The 23,315-nt window shown below is 33.5% G+C and overlaps 1 protein-coding gene across 1 annotated transcript in view; it reads right to left on the bottom strand.

Moving 5' to 3' along the window:
* Nucleotides 1–23,315, bottom strand: part of LOC123241459 (sodium channel protein type 1 subunit alpha) — a 138,448-nt gene that overhangs the window by 17,708 nt on the left and 97,425 nt on the right. The window contains exons 7-10 of the mRNA XM_044669104.1: nucleotides 19,137–19,257; nucleotides 13,607–13,761; nucleotides 8,626–8,799; nucleotides 7,282–7,404 (exon numbers count right to left, since the gene is read on the bottom strand). Of these exons, the coding sequence (XP_044525039.1) occupies nucleotides 7,282–7,404; nucleotides 8,626–8,799; nucleotides 13,607–13,761; nucleotides 19,137–19,257 (573 nt within the window). The remainder of the gene's footprint in view (nucleotides 1–7,281; nucleotides 7,405–8,625; nucleotides 8,800–13,606; nucleotides 13,762–19,136; nucleotides 19,258–23,315) is intronic.

The following is a 23,315-nucleotide window of genomic DNA, read 5'->3' as shown; positions in this document are numbered from 1 at the left end:
GAAGATGGCCCTGGAATTGAACATAAATGACTAGAAACATAACTCTACCTAGTGTGCCTCTCTTTTACTAATGCTAAGAATCAATCAATCAAAAGAATACCACTGGCACCTATTTATTTTTTCCTACTAATTTCTTCTATTTTGCTGTCTTCTTACTTGGGTAAGTTTTTTTGAAAGCCAGTTCCTAAACAAAATCTATTTGCCAACTCCTTGTAATGCTCCTGAACCACTTATGATCTCTTCGAACTTGGATAGGAGGTCCACAATTGAATCAGAACTTTTGAAGATATGGAACAAGGGGAGAAATAATCCTACCAACATGTTAAAACTACCAAAGACAAAGATAGGGAACAAACATATGAAAGCAATCTGGGCTGTGCCTACTGACAAAGAACCTTATAGTAAACATAAGTTAGTTGTTTGTCAAGGTGGGTAAATATATACCACTAAACTGGCTAAAGGGTACAATTTAATAGTTGGGCTATCTTCATTTACCAAGCTGACTGGAAAAATCCCCAAATTCCATTTCATTTTGAACTTCTCAAATTTCTTTTGTATTCACTATTTTCAACTTTTTCATCACTTCAAAAGACCTGTGACTTTATCAGTGAGATCACTCCACTGATACAGATTACAACTCCTCATTACCTTTGTAAATGGTCTTCATGAATTTTTGACATGCTTCCCCTCTCAGAAATATCACTGCTCAACAATCTGATGATAAGCCTCATTGAATTTGGACTAGTCCTTGAGCAATAGTCATATAGTTCATCATTAAACCCTTGCTCAAAGCATTTCAAGCTTCATCTCATCAGCTAGCACTCAAAATCTATTGTTATAACCTCTGAGATCCCAGGGTCACCTCCATTCCCACCATTAGATAATATCATTAGAATTTAATGAATTCTATTTCTGACCTTGAAATTAATTTGTTATTTATTTTTTTCTTATTTGAGCTTTTTAACAGCCCTCTAGATCAGTCCCTGCAGACTGTATATTGACTTAGAAAACCACACATAACATTATTTGGTTATTTTTATGTTATACTTTATTATATTATATAACAAATATATAACATATTATATAACATAAAATATGGTATATTTTTATCTATGTTTTTGAGTTTGTCAATTGAATTTTAATCTAGTTCAGCAAGTCCCAAGTTTAATATGTCTGATCTAGATAACAATGAAATAGAGAAGTTAAAGAGTAAAGATTAAAAGCTGGAAAGTATCTTGGAAGTAATTTAGTCTCTCCTTTTAATTCTATAGATGAAGAAACTGAGAACAAAAAAAGTTAAATGGCTTGCCCTATGTCACAAAGGTAGTCAGTGGCAGAGGTTGGAATCTGAACTCAGGTTTTACTGACATAAAGTCCAGTGTTCTGTTCCTTATATTATGTGAATTTACAGATAACACACATCATTAAAAGGGAGATTAACAACTAATCCAAAGTAAATAGAGTTCTTCAGAAATTGTGGCTAAATATGCCTCCATATTTATCATATTATTTCTGGGATTTGCAATAGGCAACTCTACTTTCTCTCCTCCTACACTCTTATCCACTTACAGATACTGTCAAATCAAGCCTCCTTCATAATTCAGAGACTTGTTTTACCAAACTTCTTGAGAGTTGACTATGTCAGTAAGAAGAGTAAGCAATATTATGCCTAGAAGAATGTAGATGAATGTGACCAATATTTTTTGAGTTAGTTCAAATTTTCTCAGAGAATCTGTAGGACCTGGAGGAACAATGGAGAGTTGAAGACATCAGGGCTAAGGTGGATTCTTCTGAATGGTCTAACTGAATGTTATATCCCTACATCTGAAATGCCCAGTTAGTTACTGTATAGTTTGAAGTAAGAACTAAAAGAAGTAGAATAATTTTTTTATTTGAAGAAGAGCACATTCATAGTGTATCTTTAATATATCTAATCATGGTATTGTGCCAAGAAACAGGAAAAGAAAAATGAAAGAAAAAAGAAAAAGAAGGAAAGGAAGAAAAAGAAAAGAAGGGAGGAAGGAATGAGAAAAGAAGGGAAAGGAAGGAAAGGAAGAATGTGGCTCAATAAAATAGAAGGAGCAGATTTATGTTTCAATTCAAATAAAAGAAAGGTCTGAGAAAGAAGCTATTTTAAATGAGGTAAGATAAATAGATGATGTGCTTCTTCTTGGATGAAGATTTCTACCATGACATCTTAAATATTACTTTCTGGAAAAATTTACAAGATGCATAACTTGAAAAAACCTACCTCATCCAATTCTTCATAATCTCATATTCTAAAAGTTTACAATTTGCACAATAAAGATTAATGTTATTTATCATGTTTAAATCTAACTAGTCTCACTAGATATATATTGTTTGCATAAATGTTGAAATACTCAACATATATACTAGAGTTTCTGAATACTAGGAAATTGTCATTAAATCATCGTAGCTAAGAGATTACCTGTTGTTTTGGTAAGGAAACAGAAAATGCTACAAACATATAGCCTTACTTTTACATATATAATTTTGGTGCCATTTCCCTCATCAAAACAACATATTCTAGATTGCTTATTGACTAGAAACCAATACAGAAGATGGACAAAAACATTCAGTTTTCTGATCCTTAAAAAAATGCCTATTTTACACAAGTAGTATATTTAAAGTCTTATATAAAGTCCATAATACCTTAGGGTCAGAAGGATTTTAAAGATCATCTAGTAGAAACCTCTTCCTTTTACAGATGAGAAAAGAGGGATGGAATGACTTGACCACCATAGACAATCAAGCAAATAGAAAACCTTTCCTAGAACCTATGCTTCTTGATTTCCATTTCAGAATGCTTTCTAATATACTACACTTTAACACAAACTAATCATTAATTTCAATATAAAATGACAAATGGATATTGATAATGATCCTACTCCAAGGATTACCTTTCCTTTGTTTAATGAATAAATTATTTCTAAATTTAAAATCAATACCATTCATGATTTTCTATAATTGTGTTATCTCAAAAGAGGGGAAGTATTGAATTGACCAGTGCCACAGACAAAAATCAAAAGACATCAAACTGAGGAAATGGAAAACTGGGTTGACAAATTTTATGGAATATGATATTTTTAAAAAGAGATCATTTGGTAAAGGGTCTGGAGCAGAGTGGCAGCATTTTCTTTTTATTCTAATAATTTAGTTCATAATTCAAATTCAAATTTGACTTCTTAAAAACAAAAGCTATACCTCTTGACTAATATTTTTATTTCTTCAAGATTAAGTAAAATTTAGATTCATTTGCTATTAGTATTTTGACTTATTTTTTATATATAATGCCTACTATAAAGTCAATCAGGAATCACATATCTCTAATAAAAAGAAATAGTTTCTTATTAAAAACCTACATGACTGTCTAGTTTCATTCAAGAAAGGAAAACCTATTCCTGCCTATTTCAACAATCATGATGTTTAAAGATTGAAAACTGTAAAACTGTAGGATTCAAATATATGTGTGAACCCAAGAGAGTGGAGGTTTTTATGATTCAATATGTTTTCTCATTTTCTCAAAACACTAATTTCATAAATTCACTGACCACTTCTGTATTTTCTTACATTTATATTTTGAAAAGAATCTCCAATAAACATACATTTAACAAAGGATGAGAATGGTTACACAATCAATATCCATTCCTATAAAGCCTAGAACATTGGACACTTGTGTCTGCTCAAATCAGCAGGATACTAAAACTACTGTATGTATTCTGAGTTTCCAGTTTTCATGACTTCAAACCAACTTTCTAAGAAGCAAAGCTCATTCTTTCATGACAAGTTTAAGGTTTTAAAACAACCATTTTATATGAATTGCCCAAGGGTTCCCCCAACCCCCAAAACCTATCTAAACACTTTTTCTCCATGTATGGATTACATATTTTGTAAATGGTTAACTCAATGTTAATGAACTTTTCCATATAAATTAACAGCTGGGGCCAAGAATCTCAAAGAGCAAATTCAGGCCCAAAATATAAGTTTTGGAGAAAATGTAAAGCAATTTAAAAGGGGAATTAGAATGGAAAGTCTAACTATGATGTCCTACTGTGACACTCAAATGAAACTCTCCACTCCCTCCCACCCCACTGCACATGAACTAGTCACAGTGAAAGGATTAAAGGTAGCAAAAGGGGAAATACAGTACCCATTATAAAGGGTTCAGGGGAGGAACCAGCGCTCCACCCCATCCAAGTTGGAGAAAGATTATCCTATATAAAATAGAAATATATAGTTTGTTATTAGGAACCTGATATGACAGAACATTTGGTGTTAGTTGTTGTATATGATGCGGTCAGTTTCCCTATCAATGAAGTCTGAGAGTACTTTTGAAAAAATAAGGCATTTATCTTAACAGATTTCTTAGATTAGGAAATTAAAGAAATACAAATTTAATTGTACTATAGATATTTAAAGACATCAATTCTCTCAGTTCAATTTTAACATGTTAAAGAATTTGGACTGGAAATTTGAAATACAATAAATGTTAAAGCTGTCAGCCAGAAATGTGCATCAGTCATGCAAAACTGAAAGTGCCAATATGATGATAATTGATAGATCACTTTAGGCCTCCTTGTCAAGCACTAGATTGCATGCTTTTTTCAGTGATGCTACATATAAGCACATGCTTTGAAATGACCAGTGTATTTCAGCAAGCAAACAAAAAAGGCTACTTTTTTATGCTTTAGCATACAATTTTTACAGCTACTCCAGTTTTGTGCTACAAAAATTAGAATGAAAAAGAAAGTATCTGAATATATTCAAAGCTCAGTTTCTGGATAGAATCATCAATCATCATTGTCTCTATCTGGGTCTCCACAGTGAAAACAACTGCAAATGGTTGAACGGGGGGAAAAAATCTAGTCAACTGATAATGCCAAATGGTGTTGTGCTGGAATGGATGGAAGTTTTTGTGGTATGAAGATCTTATTGCAATATGAGACAGCATACATAAGTCTAACCCTAATTTATTGAAATTAAATGATTTCTTTAGTTTTCCTACCAGATGTTACTAAAAGCTTACTTTTTTATGCCATTGGTTAAATGCATGAATCATTAAAAACAGTTGTATTTTGGATAGTTCTTTACTGATGAACAGCAAGCAAAACAATGTGACTAAAGATACCCTACAGATATATAGTTAACTTAATATAGGCATTAACTCCCTAGAAACAGGTCAGCCGATATCTGTGGTATAGTAGGTAAGACCTAGAAAGGCACATTGAAATTTAAAAGATTTGCCCAGGATCCCTCAGCTAGTGAGTGCCTGAGGAAGCATTTGAATCTAATTTTTCCTGATCTCAAGTCCAACTTTTACCCATTATGCCAGGTTTAAAGATAGTGTTTTAAAAATAAAACAGAACTCTGAGTCAATTTCCGTGAATATCCAAACTTGTGTACTCTTAGCAATGATATAATAAAAGAGAAACATTTGACTCAAGATTTTATAAATGAAATTTTATAAACAAAATTTAAGATTTTAAATAAAATGATTAGAACATATATCATTTAGATATGACAGGTTCAAATCTGTAGGATTGGAAAAAACTCAGATTCAATATGAAATTGAAATTTTCACTAATGGAAAACATATTCAGAACAAAAAGACTTGCCACTCTACAGTAAAATAAGTAACAGATTTTAAATTTAAATAATGACAATTGTTTTTCATGGATAAATGCAATTTGGTGTCAGAATTTCCTATACAAATGTCTTTATGAAAATATGATTAGCTCTGTTGGGAAGGGAAAAAATATTCCTTTTATCTTTATTGTGTTCAAATGCTAGTATTTTTCTGACGAACCTAAATAATGCAATAAAAAATAAATCCTATATACTTAAATCTGATCAACTAGCATTGATATAGCATTGTTTGATTAACTTTTGAAGAGATCTTGAGTCTCATTTTAAACTATTAAATTCCAAATGAAATCCAAAATCATTGTTAGGTTGTAAAGTAGTAAGTTTTAGAGAGAAGAGAGAGCTGTCCATAATAAATTAATCTGTTTAAACAACTGTGCTTTATAGAATTATAAGTTTACTTTTCTTAAAGTGCAATAGATTTTTATAATACTATAAAGAGTCTTGTATAGGATATACGTTTATAATAAATGAAAGGAATATGGGAACCCACACAGATGAAAATATGATAGACTTTTTTTCTGACCAGGATCCTGGGCAAAGAGTCTCCAAAAAAATGCAAAAGAAAACCACAGTTTTAAAATATGATATTTGGTAAATGAGAATATAAGTGTGAGTTAATTTTAGAGCCATCATTCAGTGACAAGTTTCAAAGAAAAAAATTATCAAAATTATTTCATTTTCATTTGTTGGTGAAAGAACCAGCAACTTTTTATAAATGTTTCTGACAACAAAATACAAGCACTTCCAAAGAGGGATATCAATTTTAGATTTTTTATGAATAATAGTATAGTTGGAAATTTAATCTGAAAACTTAAACATCCAAGAAAAATAAAAGAAATCTCAGCCAATATTTAAGCCTAGCAATGTTAATACTCTTGACTATTTCCAATCATTTACTGCTTAAGTTTTTGTTTATTTTTAATTTTTGGTCTAGATCTCCGATTTCTTTGATATAGGAAGCACCAGGCAAGGAAACTTCCTCTACTAATATAGATCTGCAGTTATTCAATTATTTATTGTCTTAGGGTGTTGCTTAGATGCTAAGAGATCCAAGTAACTTGGCATGTACATAGAGCTCACTTGCTATGGAGCAAACACAGGACCTTAATACAAAGTCTTTTTGAAATTGAGGTTGGCTTCCTACCCACTATATTACTCGGTCTCTCTCATTTGGGATCAAAAAAGAACAAAATAAAGACCTAAAACAGCACCCTATCACATATTTTACTTTTCATTCAGTTCAGGCATTGTGCAGATAAAGCCAGTTAATTGATCATTGATCAGAAAGAAGAACATGGTTTAGAATTCTCTTTAGTTCACTACAGGATTAGATAAATAAAAATAATAGTAAGTTTAACACTCTGCTTATTTGTATTGAATAATAGAAAAACTCTTGACATTGACTAGGATGAGGGTAAAGCAATTTGGATGCACCCAGTGATGTGTGATCACTATTATTACTGGAAAAGTCCAGTATTTTGCATATCTCTGAATGGTAAATATGCAACAGATATGAGGAAGAGTGTAGCATTTCTGCAAAGATTTGCCATTCCTTTTGCATGCATGACCTCTTTCTACTGCATGCATTACCCTAGTTTCTTTCATTTGTCTTACCCTCATTCCCTCAAATCTTGATAGGGCTCTAAGAGGTCTCAGAGCTCTTAGTGTTCTGAGGGATTTAATGGCACCAAGTTCTGAGTAGCCCAAGGCATTCGCCGTTAAACTAACCAAAGAAACCTGTATAAAAGAGAAAAGCAATGTATTTCTTTTAATTTAGAGTGACTTTTACATATATAACAGATGATAATATAGCTATTGACTTTTAAAAAAGAAAAATGGTTGAATATTTTTAGGAAGTCATGGAATAAAGGAATTTTTTTCTTTAAGAAAAAGAAATTTATCAACACTTGGTAAAGAAAACAGATTAATTAGTGATTCATATATAATGTATCTTATAAAATCCTTCACTAACTTTTAGTGAAAAAGGAAGCCACCTGTGTGGAAGAAATGAGTGAAAAAAAATCAAAATAGGTGAAAAATATAATTTTATAATTTCTAAAAAGTGGTAGCTACCATTCTGATCCTTATTCAAATCCTGATTAAATTTCATCAACTGGATTGTGGCTCATTGACAAAATACAAGGACTGATACTTCAATTGAAATGATAAGAACACCACATTTACTCATCAATAGATGTAAAGCTACCTTTCTTTGGAAACATATTCAGCCCAGTCTTCTAAGTGATTAAATTCCTTATTTATCTTGACCATACCTTTGTGTTTGGCATTTCATTTCAACCTATGGAGAGAATAAACTCTAACAGTCTGTCATAAAAGCATTCTAATATAAAATCTACTTTAAATTCTTCCATGTCAATAACTAAAAAAAGTAAAATTCAAAGCCTTTTGAGCTGGGTAGAAGGCAGTGGTTTTTTAAAAATTCCTTCTCACTTGTTAATAAAAAGGAATAGATAAAACTCTGCCTCTATGGGATTATTCACTATGCTTATTATTATTATTTATGACATAAATAATACAATATTATTTATGACATAAATAATACAATATTATTTATAAAAATTAAACCAATTATTCAATTATATATAAAAATGACATTTTTATAGTGCTTTAAGGTCACTCAATATTCTAATCACAACATCCCTAAGGAGGGGTTAGTATAAATATGATTATTCTGATTTTTACTGGTGAGTAAACTGTTGGCCTGAATATCCCCTATAGCAACACAGAAAGCATTCACTTTATGATTTCAAAATGTCCTTTTAGACCTACTGTGACTGAAAAGTCATTACCCCTTGGTCATCCTGGTGATGAGTCTATCCAGCCTTAGTTAGACTTGTCCAGATAACTGACATAGACTTAAATTAAAAAAATTTTTTTAATGATGCCAAGGTCAATGTAGAAATAAAAGATAAAAAGATAAATGCATAGAATACTTACATCAACAATCAAAAAGTCTAACCAACACCAGGCATTAGTGAAATAAGTTTGATAGCCATATGCCACCCACTTTAAAAGCATTTCTAGAATGAAGATATAAGTGAAAACTTTGTCTGCATATTCCAACATGATTTTAATAGTTTTTCGCTGTTCAATATAAATGTCTTCAAATGCCTATAAAAGAGGGGGGGACAAATTTTAGTATTCATAACATCTGATTTGTAAACTAGATTGAATGATTAGGAGAAAAATGTGAAAACCATTAATAATGATTAACATTGATAGGGCACTTCAAAGTTAAAAAGTGCTTTATATACATTAGCTTATTTTCAAACACCTCTGTGAACAAAGACCTATGATTAGTACCATTTTACAGATGAGTAAATTGAGGTTCAGGTTATCCCAAAAGGTTAAAGGACTTGTCAGGGTCACACAGATAGTGTTTCAGTTGAGATTTGAATCTAGGTCTTTCTGTCTTTTGGTCCATTACACTACCTACTAAATTATAACATTATCAATGGTGTATTGTATAGAAGTATATAGTATAGAATGTATGGGATAGTATGGTATGGTATAGTACAGTATGTTATCAGATAATATAATATGGCATGGAATAGTATGATACATATGCTATAATAGGGAATAGTACAGGTTAGTATGGTATGGTATGATATAGTATGGTATGGTAGGTATGGTATGGTAGGACAGGGCAGAGCAGGTTGGAGTGGGATAGGGTAGGGTAGGGTAGAGTATGGTATGATATAAGGTGGTATTTTATGGTATCAGATAGCAGAGAGGGTAGAATATATATTATTTTGACCTAAAAAAAAGATTTCTTCCTTTGGATTACTTTCTTACCCTCCACTTACTCCATGAGCAGATGGGATGTAGAAGGGCTCCCTGCTAATGCTAGTTACTGCTCTTCCCTTTTCAAAGATTTGCAAATATCCAGAATTAAACGTTTTGGATGAAATGTACTACTACGTACTACTAAGGAAGTAAAGAAAAAAGAAAAAGGTAGATTTTCACTGCATCAATTTATTTGGGATGACTCTAGCTAGATTTCAAGTTTTTATTGGCTGTTACTAATTAATTAAAAATAGATGTGAACTCAGAACTCAGCTATCCAGCTTTACAGTTGTAGGATTATAATTTTTTTCCTTCTGCTTCACATCTTTTGACCTTTCAGCTGCTTCTTAAACTACCAGAGAGTAAAGGAAATGAATATACGGTAATTTAGGTCCTCATAAAGTAATATTTGTGGCTCATCCTCCCCTACTCATGTTTGCTAAACACTGGCTTCATTTTATCCTTTTTACTCAATTAGTGTAATTGATAGTTTTTATTCCTCAGTAGAGACGATTGCATGAATAACATATTATCTGCAATCCTTAGTATAATATTGGTTTCTGGGAAATTCTCCTCCATGTTTTCTACATAGGAGTAATTTCATTTCATTTCAGTCAATGGTAGAAGATGGAAACCTAGATATATGACTTTCAGATAGGATTATATATTCAGTGCAAAGAACTGTCATTATTGACTTAAAGAAAGGAGAAAATGTACATGTAGCTCTATGTGCTTTTTTTCACTTTGCTGCATTGAAATGTTGTTGTTTTTGTTGTCCAGTCATTCAGTCATGTCTGACTCTTCATGACTGTGGACCATAGTGCATCAGGCCTTTCTATCCTCTGCTGTCTCCTGAAGTCTGCCCAAACACATGTTCCTTGCTTCTATGACATCAATCCTTCTCAGCCTCTGCCATTATCTTCTCATTTTGTCTTTAATCTTTCCCAACAGCAGGGTCTTTTCTAATGAGTAATCTGTCTTCTCATATGTGGTCAAAGTATTTAAGCTTCAGTTTCAGTATTTGACCTTTTAATGACTAATCTGAATTAATTTAAGTATTGACTGATTTGATCTCATTGCTGTCCAAAGGACTCCCAAAAGTCTTCTCCAATGCTACAATTCAAAAGCATTGATTCTGTGGTATTCAGCTTTCCTCATAACACAATTCCCACAGCCATATATTGCTATTAGAAAAAAAATAGTTTTTACTATATGAACCATTGTTGGCAAGGTGAGGTCTCTGTTTTTTAGTATGCGGTCCAGATTTTCCATAACTTTTTCCATACCTTCATGAGGCTCATGTTTTTTTTTTTTAAATTTCATGTTTGTAGTCACCATACACAGTTATCTTTGAGCCCAAGAATATACAATTTGGCACTGCTCCCATTTCTTCTCCCTTTGTTTGTTAAGAGTGGATGGAACTAGTTGTTATGATAGTTTTTTTTTTAAACCCTTGTACTTCGGTGTATTGTCTCATAGGTGGAAGATTGGTAAGGGTGGGCAATGGGGGTCAAGTGACTTGCCCAGGGTCACACAGCTGGGAAGTGGCTGAGGCCGGGTTTGAACCTAGGACCTCCTGTCTCTAGGCCCGACTCTCACTCCACTGAGCTACCCAGCTGCCCCCTATAATAGTTTTTTTCATGTAAGCTTTGAGCCAGATTTTACACTTTCCTTTTCTACCCTCAGTAAGAGACTTCTTACTTCACCTTCTGCCATTTGAATAGCATCCCTTATATATATAAGAGTATTGATATTTCTCTTGGCAACCTTAATTTTAGCTTTTGATTCATTCAGCATGTCATTTTGCATGATGTACTCTGTATATAAGTTAAAGGTAACAATATTCAGCCTTGTTATATTCCTAAATCAATGAGTTGTTCCATATTTGGTTCTTATTGTTGCTTCTTTATTTACATATAGGTTTCTCAGGAGAGAAGAAAAATGATTTGGTATTCCAATCTTTTTGAGGACTTGCCACATTTTATTGTTATCCACATAGTCAAAGGCTTTAGTATAGTCAATGAAAGAGAAATAAATATTTTTCTGGAATGCCCTTTCTTTCTCCACAATCCAATGAATGTTGGCAATTTGATCTCTTGTTATTCTGCCTCCTTGAAAACCACCCTGCTCTTCTGGTAATTATAAGCTCATATCCTGCTAAAGTCTAACTTGCAGAATCTTAAGCATAACCTCGCTGTCATGAAATGAGTGTAATTGTTTGACAATTTGAACATTCTTTGCCAGTGCTCTTCTTTAGGATTGAAGTACAAACTGATCTTTTCCTACCCAGTGGACATTATTGAGTTTTTTTGATTTGTTGACATATTGCATGCAGCACCTTAATAGCATTATCTGTTAAGATTTTAAATAGCTCAAATGGAATTTCATCATCTCCACTAGCCTTATTTTTAGTAATATTTCCCAGGTCCTATATAACTTCATTCTCCAGGATATCTATCTAGATTAATGATCATACCATCATAGCTGTTAGTGATGTTAAGATCTTTCTTGTATAGATCTTTTGTATATTCTTGATACCCCTTCTTAATCTCTTTTGCTTCTGGTAAGTCCTGCCATTTTGTCTTTTATCATGACCATTTTTTTGCATGAAATATTTCCTTGATACTGCTAATTTTCTTTATTTTTCAAGTTTATTATTTTTCACTTACATGTAGAAATAATTTTTGACAATTTTTTTTGACATTTTGGGATTCTGATTTTCTCTTTTCCCCTGAGGCAGCATATAGTCTGAAATATAGTATATTACTACTTTCATGCAATATATATTCCCATACTGCTCATGTCATGATTATCTTTAATTTTCTTGAAAAGATCTGTTTTTCCCCATTCTATCATTTTCTTCTATTTCTTTGCATTTCTCATTTAGGAAAATCTTTTTCTTTATATACAATTCTCCAGAATTCTGAATGCAGTTGGGTATATATTTTCCCTTTTTCCTTTCCTTTTCAATTTCCTTCTTTCCTCAGCTTTTTGTAACACCTCATCAGACAGTCATTTTGCTTTTTTGTTCTTCTTTTTCTTTGAAATGTTTTTGTTGCTACTTTCTGTACAATATAGTGAACCTCTATCCATTCATAGTTCTTAAGGCAATCTTTCTACCAGAATTTAATCCCTTAAATTTATTCATCACTTTTACTTCACATCCAAAGGCATACTATTTAGTTCATACCTATATGATCTGATGGATTTACCTAGTTTCTTTGATTTCAGTTTAAATTTTGAAATAAGAAGCTCATTATGCAAGCTATAATAAGCTTCAGGTCTTGTTTTAATGGATTGTATAGAACTCCACTTTTAACTACAAAGTATATAATCAATCTGATTTCAAGTAGAATCACATTTTTAGATTGTCATTCATAGGATCATAGGGTTTAGAGCTTCAAGAAATCTTAGAGATCATCTAATATAACTCCTTTAATTTATAGATGAAGGATGTCATTCCATCTTTATTTAATGGTCTTTTTCCAAATATTTTCTTTAATATACTAGAACTTGAATTTCGTAGGGAAGAAAAGACTTATTCATTGAAAACATTGATTGATTTTTGATAAGAATAAAACACTTGCATATTAAAGGGAAATAAAAATCTCTAAATGAGCTACTTGGGCTTGCTGCCCATTGTTTATTATCATCAACATTTATTGTTTCCTGAGTAGCAGGAGAATACTGAACATAATACTAAATAGATTGAGAAATGGTCCCTGAGGACTTATAGACTCTAGCTTCTAAATTGTTCAAAAACAGAATTGCATAACTCTGAATATATTCTGGAACCTAGACCTCACATAACATACACATTATTAAATATATTGCTGTATCATGGTTCTGCATATTTGCCTAACAGTAGGTTAAAAAAGCTTATCACTTATATTCACTGGGTGAATGCTAAGACATTTTAGGGATACATTTTCAGTATTTACTACCTAAAGTACACAGAATTTTTTTACAAATTGTTCATTTAAAGAGCAGACATGGGAAAAATAGGAGTTTACAGTATGGAACTTTTGAATAGTGGTAGTACTGAAAAACATTTGGGGTATAAATATTATGTGGAAAAATTTGATGATTTTGGAAAATTTCTTTCATATGAAATTAATTTTTTTTCACTCACCAGAGCACCACTACTGAGGAGAATCATGAAAACAATGAAAGTCTCAAACCAGTTATGTTCCACTATCCTGAAACAGGTTTTTCTCAGGTTCCACCACTGTTTTCCTCTGCCTTCTTCAACACTCACTTGACAGCATTTGAACCTTCGTACACAGCCTGTAGGGAATAGGTTGTAACATGAAAAGATGGACTAACCGATGGCAAAGTAATTTTTGGCACCTTCCTTCTTACTTATTTAACCAGCATAAGTATTTCTTAACATTCTGGGAAGCAATTCTTTCTGCACTGTGTACTATTCTTTTGACCTCACCATAAAGCCTCTGACATTCAACATGTGAAGTAAAAAAAAAATCAAAAGCAAGTTACTAAAAAGAAACAAACGGGGGCAGCTAGGTGTCTCAGTGGATTGGGAACCAGGCCCAGAGATGGGAGGTCTTGGGTTCAAATTTGGCCTCAGACGCTTCCTAGCTGTGTGACCATGGGCAAGTCACTTAACCGCCATTGCCTAGCCCTCCCCACTCTTATGCTTTAGAACCAATACACAGTATTGATTCCAAGACAGAAGGTAAGGGTTTAAAAAAAAAGAAACAAACAACAACACAGTCAGCCTCTGGATATTAGGAACATAGACTGATTGTTGTAAGGGACTGGGGAATATATCTAGCCTAATTCCCTCATTTCAGAGATGAAGAAACAAAGGATCAGAGAGAAGAGGCTTAAAACAGTAATAAGTAGTAGAGGCAAGATTTAAACCCAGGTCTTATGACTTTGAAGTTGATGTTCTTTCTGCTACTTGTGTTTTCTTTAGGAGAGTTTAGGGGAGCATTCTAAGTGATTTTCCAAAATTGCTTGGCTCTGAAAAGTATGATTGGCAGTGGCCACATTTGTCCATACATCCCTCTCTTATGGCTTCCTGCTTATTTTAGTACTACATAAAAATTAAATCAATAAAATATTTACTGAGCACATATAAAGACATAATACTAAATACTAGACCTCTGGGGGTTATGAAGTGTGATGGGGAACAGGGAATAAGGACACAAAAAGTTGACATATATAACAATAGTTAGCATTTATAATGCATTTTTAGATTTACAAAGTGCTTTTAAATGTTATTTTACTTGATCCTCAAAACAACACTGTGAGGCAAGTGCTCTTACTAACCAAATTTAATAGATGAGAGAACTAAGGCTCATAGAGGTGATGTGATTTGTCCTGGTCATACAGTTATTTAATATCTAAAACAAGATTCAAACTTAGGTCTTCCTGACTCTCAATCCAGCGGCTCTTTTCACTGGGCCACCCAACTCATTTAAATAAAACTTCAAGAAAGCAACAGAAGAATATCAATGAAAGTTTATATGGGGGAGCTGGGATTAAATTTGGGTTTTCAGGATGGATAGGCAGAAAAGAGGTAGAACAGCTTTCTAGACTGATAAAATGAAGTAAAAAATATTGGGAAGAATGGTAGCTCATATACTCTAAAAGTCTAATGACCTCAAATTCCCATGAAGACCAAACAAAATGGGATTAAAGACTCTGAGCATGGTGTATTATATTCATCTTACATTTGCTGTCTCATTTATAAAAGGCTCTTCCTTCTCTTTAGATGCAACTAACTAATGCAGTAGAGTTCTGGACCTGGAATCCAGAAAATTGAGTTTAAATCCCTGTCTGTGTGATCCTGGGCAAGATGTTTAACCTCCATCTGCTTTAACTTCTTCATCTTTCTAACGGGAATAATAATAGCATCAACCTCTCAGCATGCTTTGAGGATAAAGTGAGATAATATTTGTAAAGTTCTTTATAAACCTTAAAGTGCTATATACATGGCAGCTATTATTATCTCCTAGGACTACTTAGTATTCATTTTCATAGTTCATCTAAGGAAAATGACAGAACAAGTATTTTTAACTACTTTACTAAAACTAGGCATAAGTATTTTGTCCAGTTTCAATGGGCAGTCAAATTTCTATAAATTCTATGTTTGGGCCTTTACCCTGGTCAGGCGTGCCTGATTCTTTGTGACCCTGTTAGAGGTTTTCTTGGCAGAGAGATGCTGGAGTGGTTGACCATTTCAATCTCCAGATCATTTTATAGATGAATAAATGGAGGCAGACAAGGTTAAACGACTTTCCCTGGGTTATACAACTAGTAAGTGTCTGAGGCCAGATTTGAACTAAGGTCTTCTTGATTTTAGACCTTGTCTTCTATCTGCTGGCACAATGAATGGATCAATGGACTGCCAGTTGGGAAGATTCCTCTAAGTCCAGTGACCTGAATCACAGCCAGGACTGAAATGACTGAACATCATCAAGTGCCTATAAAGCAGATTTTGTAATTGAGAATTCAGACTCATCTTAAAGGTGTCAATGAGTTCTAAAGTTCTTTTAAAAATATATTTTAAAGGATATGTTAAATCAAACATTTGTCTTACTTGATTCAAGAGAACTTAGTTTCTTAATAGTCGGTCCAGCATAGTGACTGACCCATAGTAGGTGCTTAATAAATATTGATTTATTGATTGACAGTTAAGATTCCATCTATTAAGGTACTACCTTAATAAAAGATATTAGATATCAGCTAAGAAATTGATTGACTTACAATACAATCAAAAAGAGGTATTGTTTTATACATTTATATGTATATAAATAAATATCCGGGATTTAAAAAAAAGATGAATTCTGATGTATAATAGTGTGGCAAATACTTCTCATTGTACCTGCAAATAGTGTTTATCCTTTATTGTTAGCCTAGATGTGCACCTCTGCTTCAAATATGTACTATACATGTCCTACTGGTGATTCAAACCTATCAAGTCCATAATTATTTGTCATTAATATGCTCTTTCTTCTGACATCACTCTAGCTACAGTGGCACAACCATTCATTCACTTGAACTTGTCTGCCACACCGGTGTTCTCTTTCACTCTTCCCTCTTCCTCTCTTCTCACCTTCAAGCTGTCACTAATTCCTGTTTGTTTATTGTACCTTCCTAACACCTCTCACATCCATTACCTTCTTCTTAACCCCATTACCTTAGTATAGGTCCTCATTACCTCCTTCCTAGTGCTTTGGCTTCTCTTAGATGCAGGATAGCAGCTCCAACCATTGCAAAAGCATTCTAATGGGTCCACCTGCTTCTCCTCTCTTTCCTCTTCAATTCTTCCTTTATGCTACTTCGGATTCATCTTCCTTATGCATCAATCTAATCCGTTCAGTTCATATTATTCTATGCTCCAGACAAAGTGGGACTACTCTGTCCCTCAAGTTCTTCCTAGGCCATCTTGTTGCTATTTTTTTGCTCATGATGTTTCATACACCTAAAGTCTCCATTTCCATACTCAATTCCTATTTAACTTTTCAAACCCAAATCAAAAGGAACTTGTTCCATATAGTTCGACACTCTCTGTAGTGAATGCCTTCTCCTTCTGGCATCATTTGGGACTTTGTTGTAGCTTAGGATCAAATGTGGAATTATCTTTTTAATAGATGGTAGATGAACCCCTTTACAATCTGGGAGAGACCCATTCTTCTTTCCAGTCTCATTGTCTTACTCCCCATTTTTTCATTCCAACTCATTGGTCTATTTTCAGTTTTCTATATATGGCATTCCAGTTCTCATGTTTGAGCCTTTAAACACCCTATTCATCCTTCTTCTAATGCTTTCCTTCCTCATTTTGCCTCTAGAAATCTCTACTTTCCAATCTCATGCTCATTTTGAGTCAGACCCTGTAGGATGCCTTTCCTGACACCTTCCTCAATTATTAGCATTTCTTTCTCCTTCTCCAAGTTATTTTCCATTTACTTTGTATATATTTCTCATTTACTTTTCTTTGTGTTTTGGGTTCTTCAGTAGAATGTGAGCCCTTTGAGGGAAAGGTTGTTCAGTTTTTGTCTTTATAAACATAATGACTAATACAAGGCCTAGAACATATTAGGTGCTTAAAAGATGCTTGTTGAATTGAATTCATAAAAATACATTTATATTTCAATACTGTGTAATATTTATATGATATGATATAATATTATATATGACATAGTATGATAATAGAATAGATAGCTGGCCTTTGTGTCAGAAAGACCTAGGTTCAAATCCCTCCTTTGTTATTGTGTAATTAGAATCTGTTACCCTAAAAACCACAATTCCCAGCACCTCACCTTCCTCACCTTACGTGCTGATGTAGGGAGGATATAAATTTGGTGTAGCCCCGCCTCTTGTTCTCTTGTCTTCCTTTTGGGGCTTTGGTAGAGTGGGCTTTTTAAATAGGCAAGGAGTCACATGGTCATAATTTTGTTAAATAATTAGTTTTTTTAAATTTCTATTTCCTTTTTATTCCTTCTACTTCAAGTGATTATTAATAAACTTCATAAAAATATAATTCTTGGAGTGTTGGAAACTAATTTAAATCCTACATTATATAGGCTAAGTAATTCTATGCCTTGACTTTTCCATGTCCTTGGAAGCTCTCTAACTGGAGTTCTTAACCTAGAGGCTATGAACATGTGTTTTAAATTTTTTTCCCCCAAATCCTTACTTTCTGTCTTAGAAATAATACTAAGTACCAATTCCAAAGCAGAAGGGCAGTAAGGGCTGAGCAGTTGGGATTGTGACTTGCCCAAGGTTACAGCTAGGAAGTATTTGAAGTCACATTTAAACTTAAGACTCCTCATTTCCTGGCCTAGCTTTCCTTAGTAGTTTCCTATAAGAAATGGTTTCACCAGACCGGCAAGAATCTACTGGGCTATCTAGCTACTCTCTAAATTTTTTAAATAATATTTTATTTTTCCTCAATTACATGTAAAAACAATTAACATTCATTAAATTTTTTTTGAGTTCAAAATTCTCTTTTTTCCCTCACCTTCCCACCTTTAATTCCTCCTGTTTCTCCCCTCTCCTTGAGATGTTAAGCAATCTGATATAGATTTTATATGTACAATCATGTAAAAAATTTCCATAATAGTCATTTTGTGGAAGAGTAAACTTGTTTTAAAAATATTTTGATAACCATGTTTCAATTTAGTTTGTCTCCTTTTAATATATGCATTTTATTTTATGCATTTAAAAGTTATTCTGAGAAAAGGTTTCACCAAATAACCAAGAGTCTATGACATGAAAAAGTTAAGAACTTGCAGTTCCAAGACTATGTTGTCAAGGAGGTGTCAATCTGCATTGGCAGAAGAAATTTCCTCATCTGGGAGTTCCCTAGGTCAATTAAATGACAGATTTAGCTCTTTCCCTATGCTATTATATTGTTTGTATGTTTTTCCTTTCCTGGATTACAAACTCCATCCGAGATAAGATCATGCCTTCTCTAAAGCAGCTAGCAAAGGTGCTTCCTGCAGCAGATGCCTAATAAATACTGGACAGTTTTTCTATTTGCAACATAAGGAGTTCATGGCTTTATGAGGGAGGAGGTAGGCAGATGGATAGCTTTGTTTCTTAAAATTGTCATTATTTAAATATATTATATGCATCCAGATCCTTTCTTTTCTCCTTTATCCAACAAAACAGATGGTTGACTCACATACCTTCGGTGAAACAGGCTTCAGGTTCGAGGGCTTCCTCAGGTTCAGCTACAGGCTGTTCCTCTTCAGGAAGGCCGATGTCTACAGTGCTGCCTTCAGAGGAGCTGCTGCTTTCATTAAGTTTCTGCATAAAAAGTGCACATAACAACAGGGACCATTTTATTTCTGGTAACTAATGAAAGACTTAGGCAGGAAAGTGGCCTTCTAGCTTCAAGCTGTGAAATAATCTTTTGAGAGTTTTCTGGAAATTAAAAGAGTTTAAAAGGAGGGGAACAAAACTTCAAAGGTATACATGAGAAGATGATTGGCTTTCAGTCTGAATAATGAGAGATGTTATTTGAAAATTCAGTGGTCTCAGTGATAAATGTGAGTCAGCATCAATTACTCAGTGCCTGTTATAGAGAATAGACTATATTAAGAGGTATTGGGGAGGGGGAAATAAGAAGAGGAGACAGAGAGACAGAGAGACAGAGAGAGAGACAGAGAGACAGAAACAGAAAGAGGGAGAGAAGAAGAGAAGGAGATAGAGATGAAGAGAGGGAGAAAGAGAGGGAGAGAGATGGAGAGACAGAGGGAGAGAAGAAGAGTGGGAGAGAGAGAAAGGGAGAGAGAGAAACACAGAAACACAGAGAGAAAGGGAGAGAGAGACAGAGAGAGAATAGGAGATTGAGGGAAGAGAGATCATTTTCTTTTTTTGAGGAGAATGACCAGTTATGTTATTTTACATTTTAATCATTAATTGATGAATTTTTCCTTCATCTCATGAATAAATGCAATGGCCTACTTTCACTTTTCCTGGATGCATGAATAGAGATTTATAATGTTGAAGCTAGAAGGGACATTAGAATTTATTTAGTCTAAGTTCCAAATTTTATGGATGAGAAAACTGAGGCTTGAGGACTAAGTGACTTGCTCAAATAAACAGTGTAACTAATATTTGAACATGAGTTTTGCCCCCAGTTTTTCCTCTTTTGCCCATCATGACACTGATAAGTTTTCCTATACAGATGTTGTGCAGTTGTTTCAGACCTGTCTGACTCTTCGTGACTCCATTTAAGGTTTTCTTGGCAAAGATATTAGACTGGCTTGCTATTTGCTTCTCCAGCTTATTTTATAGATGAAAAAATTGAGACAAGCACAGGGTTGCATAGGTAGGAAGTATCTGAGGTCAGATTTGAACTCAGGAAGATGAGTCTTCCTGACTTCAGGTCCAGCACTTTACCTACTGTATCATCTAGGTATCAGCTCCTATACATTGGAACTTTTGTATTATAATGGATTTCTGCAAAGTTCATCTAGTTTTTTGCTTTGTTTAAGCTCAATTCTCTTACCTACAGGTTAAAGATTATGTTGATATAAACATGATGAAGCTGGTCAAAATGGGTGAGAAAATTACATGAGATTCATGACAAGTTATCTTTACAGAATACAGCCAGTTTCCAAAAGTATGCCAATGTACTCTGTGAAACTGCAGTAGAGGAAATAGGTGTTAGTGATGCCTGAAACTGAATGACATGTACGCTTACCTATTTGGATGGGAAACAATAGAAAAACTTTTAAATGTTTCTATGAATTTTAAAACTTTCAGTGAGAAAAATTGTTTTACTTTGTTAAATAGCTATTTAAATAGTATGATAAGATATAGTGATTATAATCATATTTTTGTTGCAAATATATCACATAGAAGAAAATTATGTAAAGTTAAAGCTAGTTAAATGTACATAATGATTAATGTTATAAACCAAGCAATTGATCTGATCAGTGCAGATCCCCTCATAACTTTTCACAAATTTCAGAAGTTACTCTTCACACAGTATGAATAATATCTTCAAAAATAAGTAAATGCACAATACCCACAAGGAGTGAAAAAGGTACTTATAATAATAGCTAGCTAGCATTTATGAATACTTTAAGGTTTCAAAAGTGCTTTTTTTATTATCTCATTTTATCTGCACAGCAATTCTATCAGGCAATTGTTACAGATAAGGAAAGTGAGTCAGAGGTTGTGACTTGTTCAGGGTCACACAACTACTGTTTTTTTGTTTGAGACAGGATTTAAACTCCAGTTCCCATACTCATTCTACTGAAAAGGCTTACCTGCCTACTCCCTAAATTGTGGAAGTATAATTGAATTGTTTTACAAGTTCTGGGAAGAGCAAAAAAAGGCCATTTTCCCCATAGAAAAAGTAGCTCAGAGCTAAGTGCAAATTTACTTTATCAGTATACTCTTAAAAGGCTGAATTTTTAGCAGCTGTAGATGTGAGTTCTTTTAAATTTTATCTTTATTGATTTTACTGACATAATAATATTCTTGTGTTGGAACAAATGTACAAAATGTTGTAAAAATATAAATTTAACTCATAATAGTAATAGCTAACATTTTTACATAGTGCTTACTATTGACCAGGCACTGGACTACACTTTACAATTATTACTTTAATTGATCTTCACAACCACCCAGCAAGGCAGATGTGATTATTAAAATCCATTTTACATATTAGAAAATTGAGGCAAACAGAGGGGAAATATCACTGTCTGAGACCACAAATGAACTCAGGTTTTCTTGACTCCAAGTATGGTGATCTATCCCCTTTGCCACCATTCTTTGGCATAGTGTTTTGAGATGTTCCTGGGAAATAATGAAAACACAGTTTTGCTAAAAAACCAAATATATTTGTTTCAAAATTCAGCCTAGAGGGGGTAGCTGGGTAGCTCAGTGGAGTGAGAGTCAGGCCTAGAGACAAGAGGTCCTAGGTTCAAACCCGGCCTCAGCCACTTCCCAGCTGTGTGACCCTGGGCAAGTCACTTGACCCCCATTGCCCACCCTTACCACTCTTCCACCTATGAGACAATACACCGAAGTACAAGGGTTTAAAAAAAAAATTCAGCCTAGCAAAGTACCTGATGGAAGTACCTCATTGGCCTCCCCAACCTATTAAAAGAAGAAGTCACAGGAGAGGCTCAAATCTCTCTAGTAAGCCAAAATCAGGCTGCAGTAATGACAAAACAGTTTGAATATCATCTACTCACAGATCTCTTCCCACCCTGCTAATCAACACCAATTTCTGAACTTTGATCTGTACACTAGGCTTCTAGCAGCAAGCGCCCTTGATATCTGCTCTTGCTTGAGACCCAGATAAGAAGACTTAAAGCACATTAGATGTGTCTCAGTGCCCCTTTCTCTGATTTCCATCATCTCCGATTGTCTTTATTCTCCCCCAATAAAATCCGACTCGCTTTACTTTCTCTCTGCTGATTCTGCATTTTGCCTTCTTAGACTGGTCCATCCTTCCTTGGATAGTAATTTGCAATCCTAAATTTCACTCACTTAATTGAGGCAGGTACACATGGTAGTCATTTATACCTCTGATAATGGTTATGGAGCTTAAAACAGATCCATATGAAGAAAATTAATAATGTTAATAATAGCATGACAACATTCTTTGAAATATATATCTTCAAGTGCTAAAAGCAAAAAAATAGATGTGAATCTTTTCTAAACAGGATAAAATTGCCAAGTCTGTCCTACATCTTTGCTGATGATAGCAAAATACATTAGCCTAGAATTGAAGTGTTATGAATAAGTTATGCTAGTTCTTCTTGGAGATGCTCTTTAAATCAGCCTGACTTTTCCTAGGGAAAAGAACATTGTAACCAAGACGTTTTTTATCCTTTAAACTTCATACCCTAGAATGTAGCCTGAAAGAGGAAAAGGATCTACACACACAAAAATATATTGACCTTCAGCCAGGGATGAAAGTGATGGACTTGAAGTGCTGTAAGAGACCTATATTTTCAGATATTTCTAACATGGGAATAAAAAAAAAAACAAAAAAAAACCCCTGATGATATATATATATATATATATATATATATATATTGAGGTATATGTTTTTTTGCATTTCTTTTATGTTCAATTTGCTTAATGGGAGGCTAGAATAATGGAAGAAACATTAATTTAAAAAATACTTATTACTGGAAATTTTAAAAAATCAAGTGCCATAGAATATAAGCTGCTTAAGAGCAAGGACTGTAAAACTTAGTCTTTATAATAATAACAAAAAATATAAAACAAAAATAAAATAATAAAAATAATAAAATAAAATAACATTTACAAAACAATTACTATGTATGTCTCAGGCACTGTGCTAAGTACTTTACAATTATTGTCTCATTCAATCT

Source organism: Gracilinanus agilis, chromosome 3 (genome assembly GCF_016433145.1).
Source record: "Gracilinanus agilis isolate LMUSP501 chromosome 3, AgileGrace, whole genome shotgun sequence".
Taxonomy (NCBI): Eukaryota; Metazoa; Chordata; class Mammalia; order Didelphimorphia; family Didelphidae; genus Gracilinanus; species Gracilinanus agilis.
This window is presented reverse-complemented; position numbering and strand designations above follow the sequence as displayed.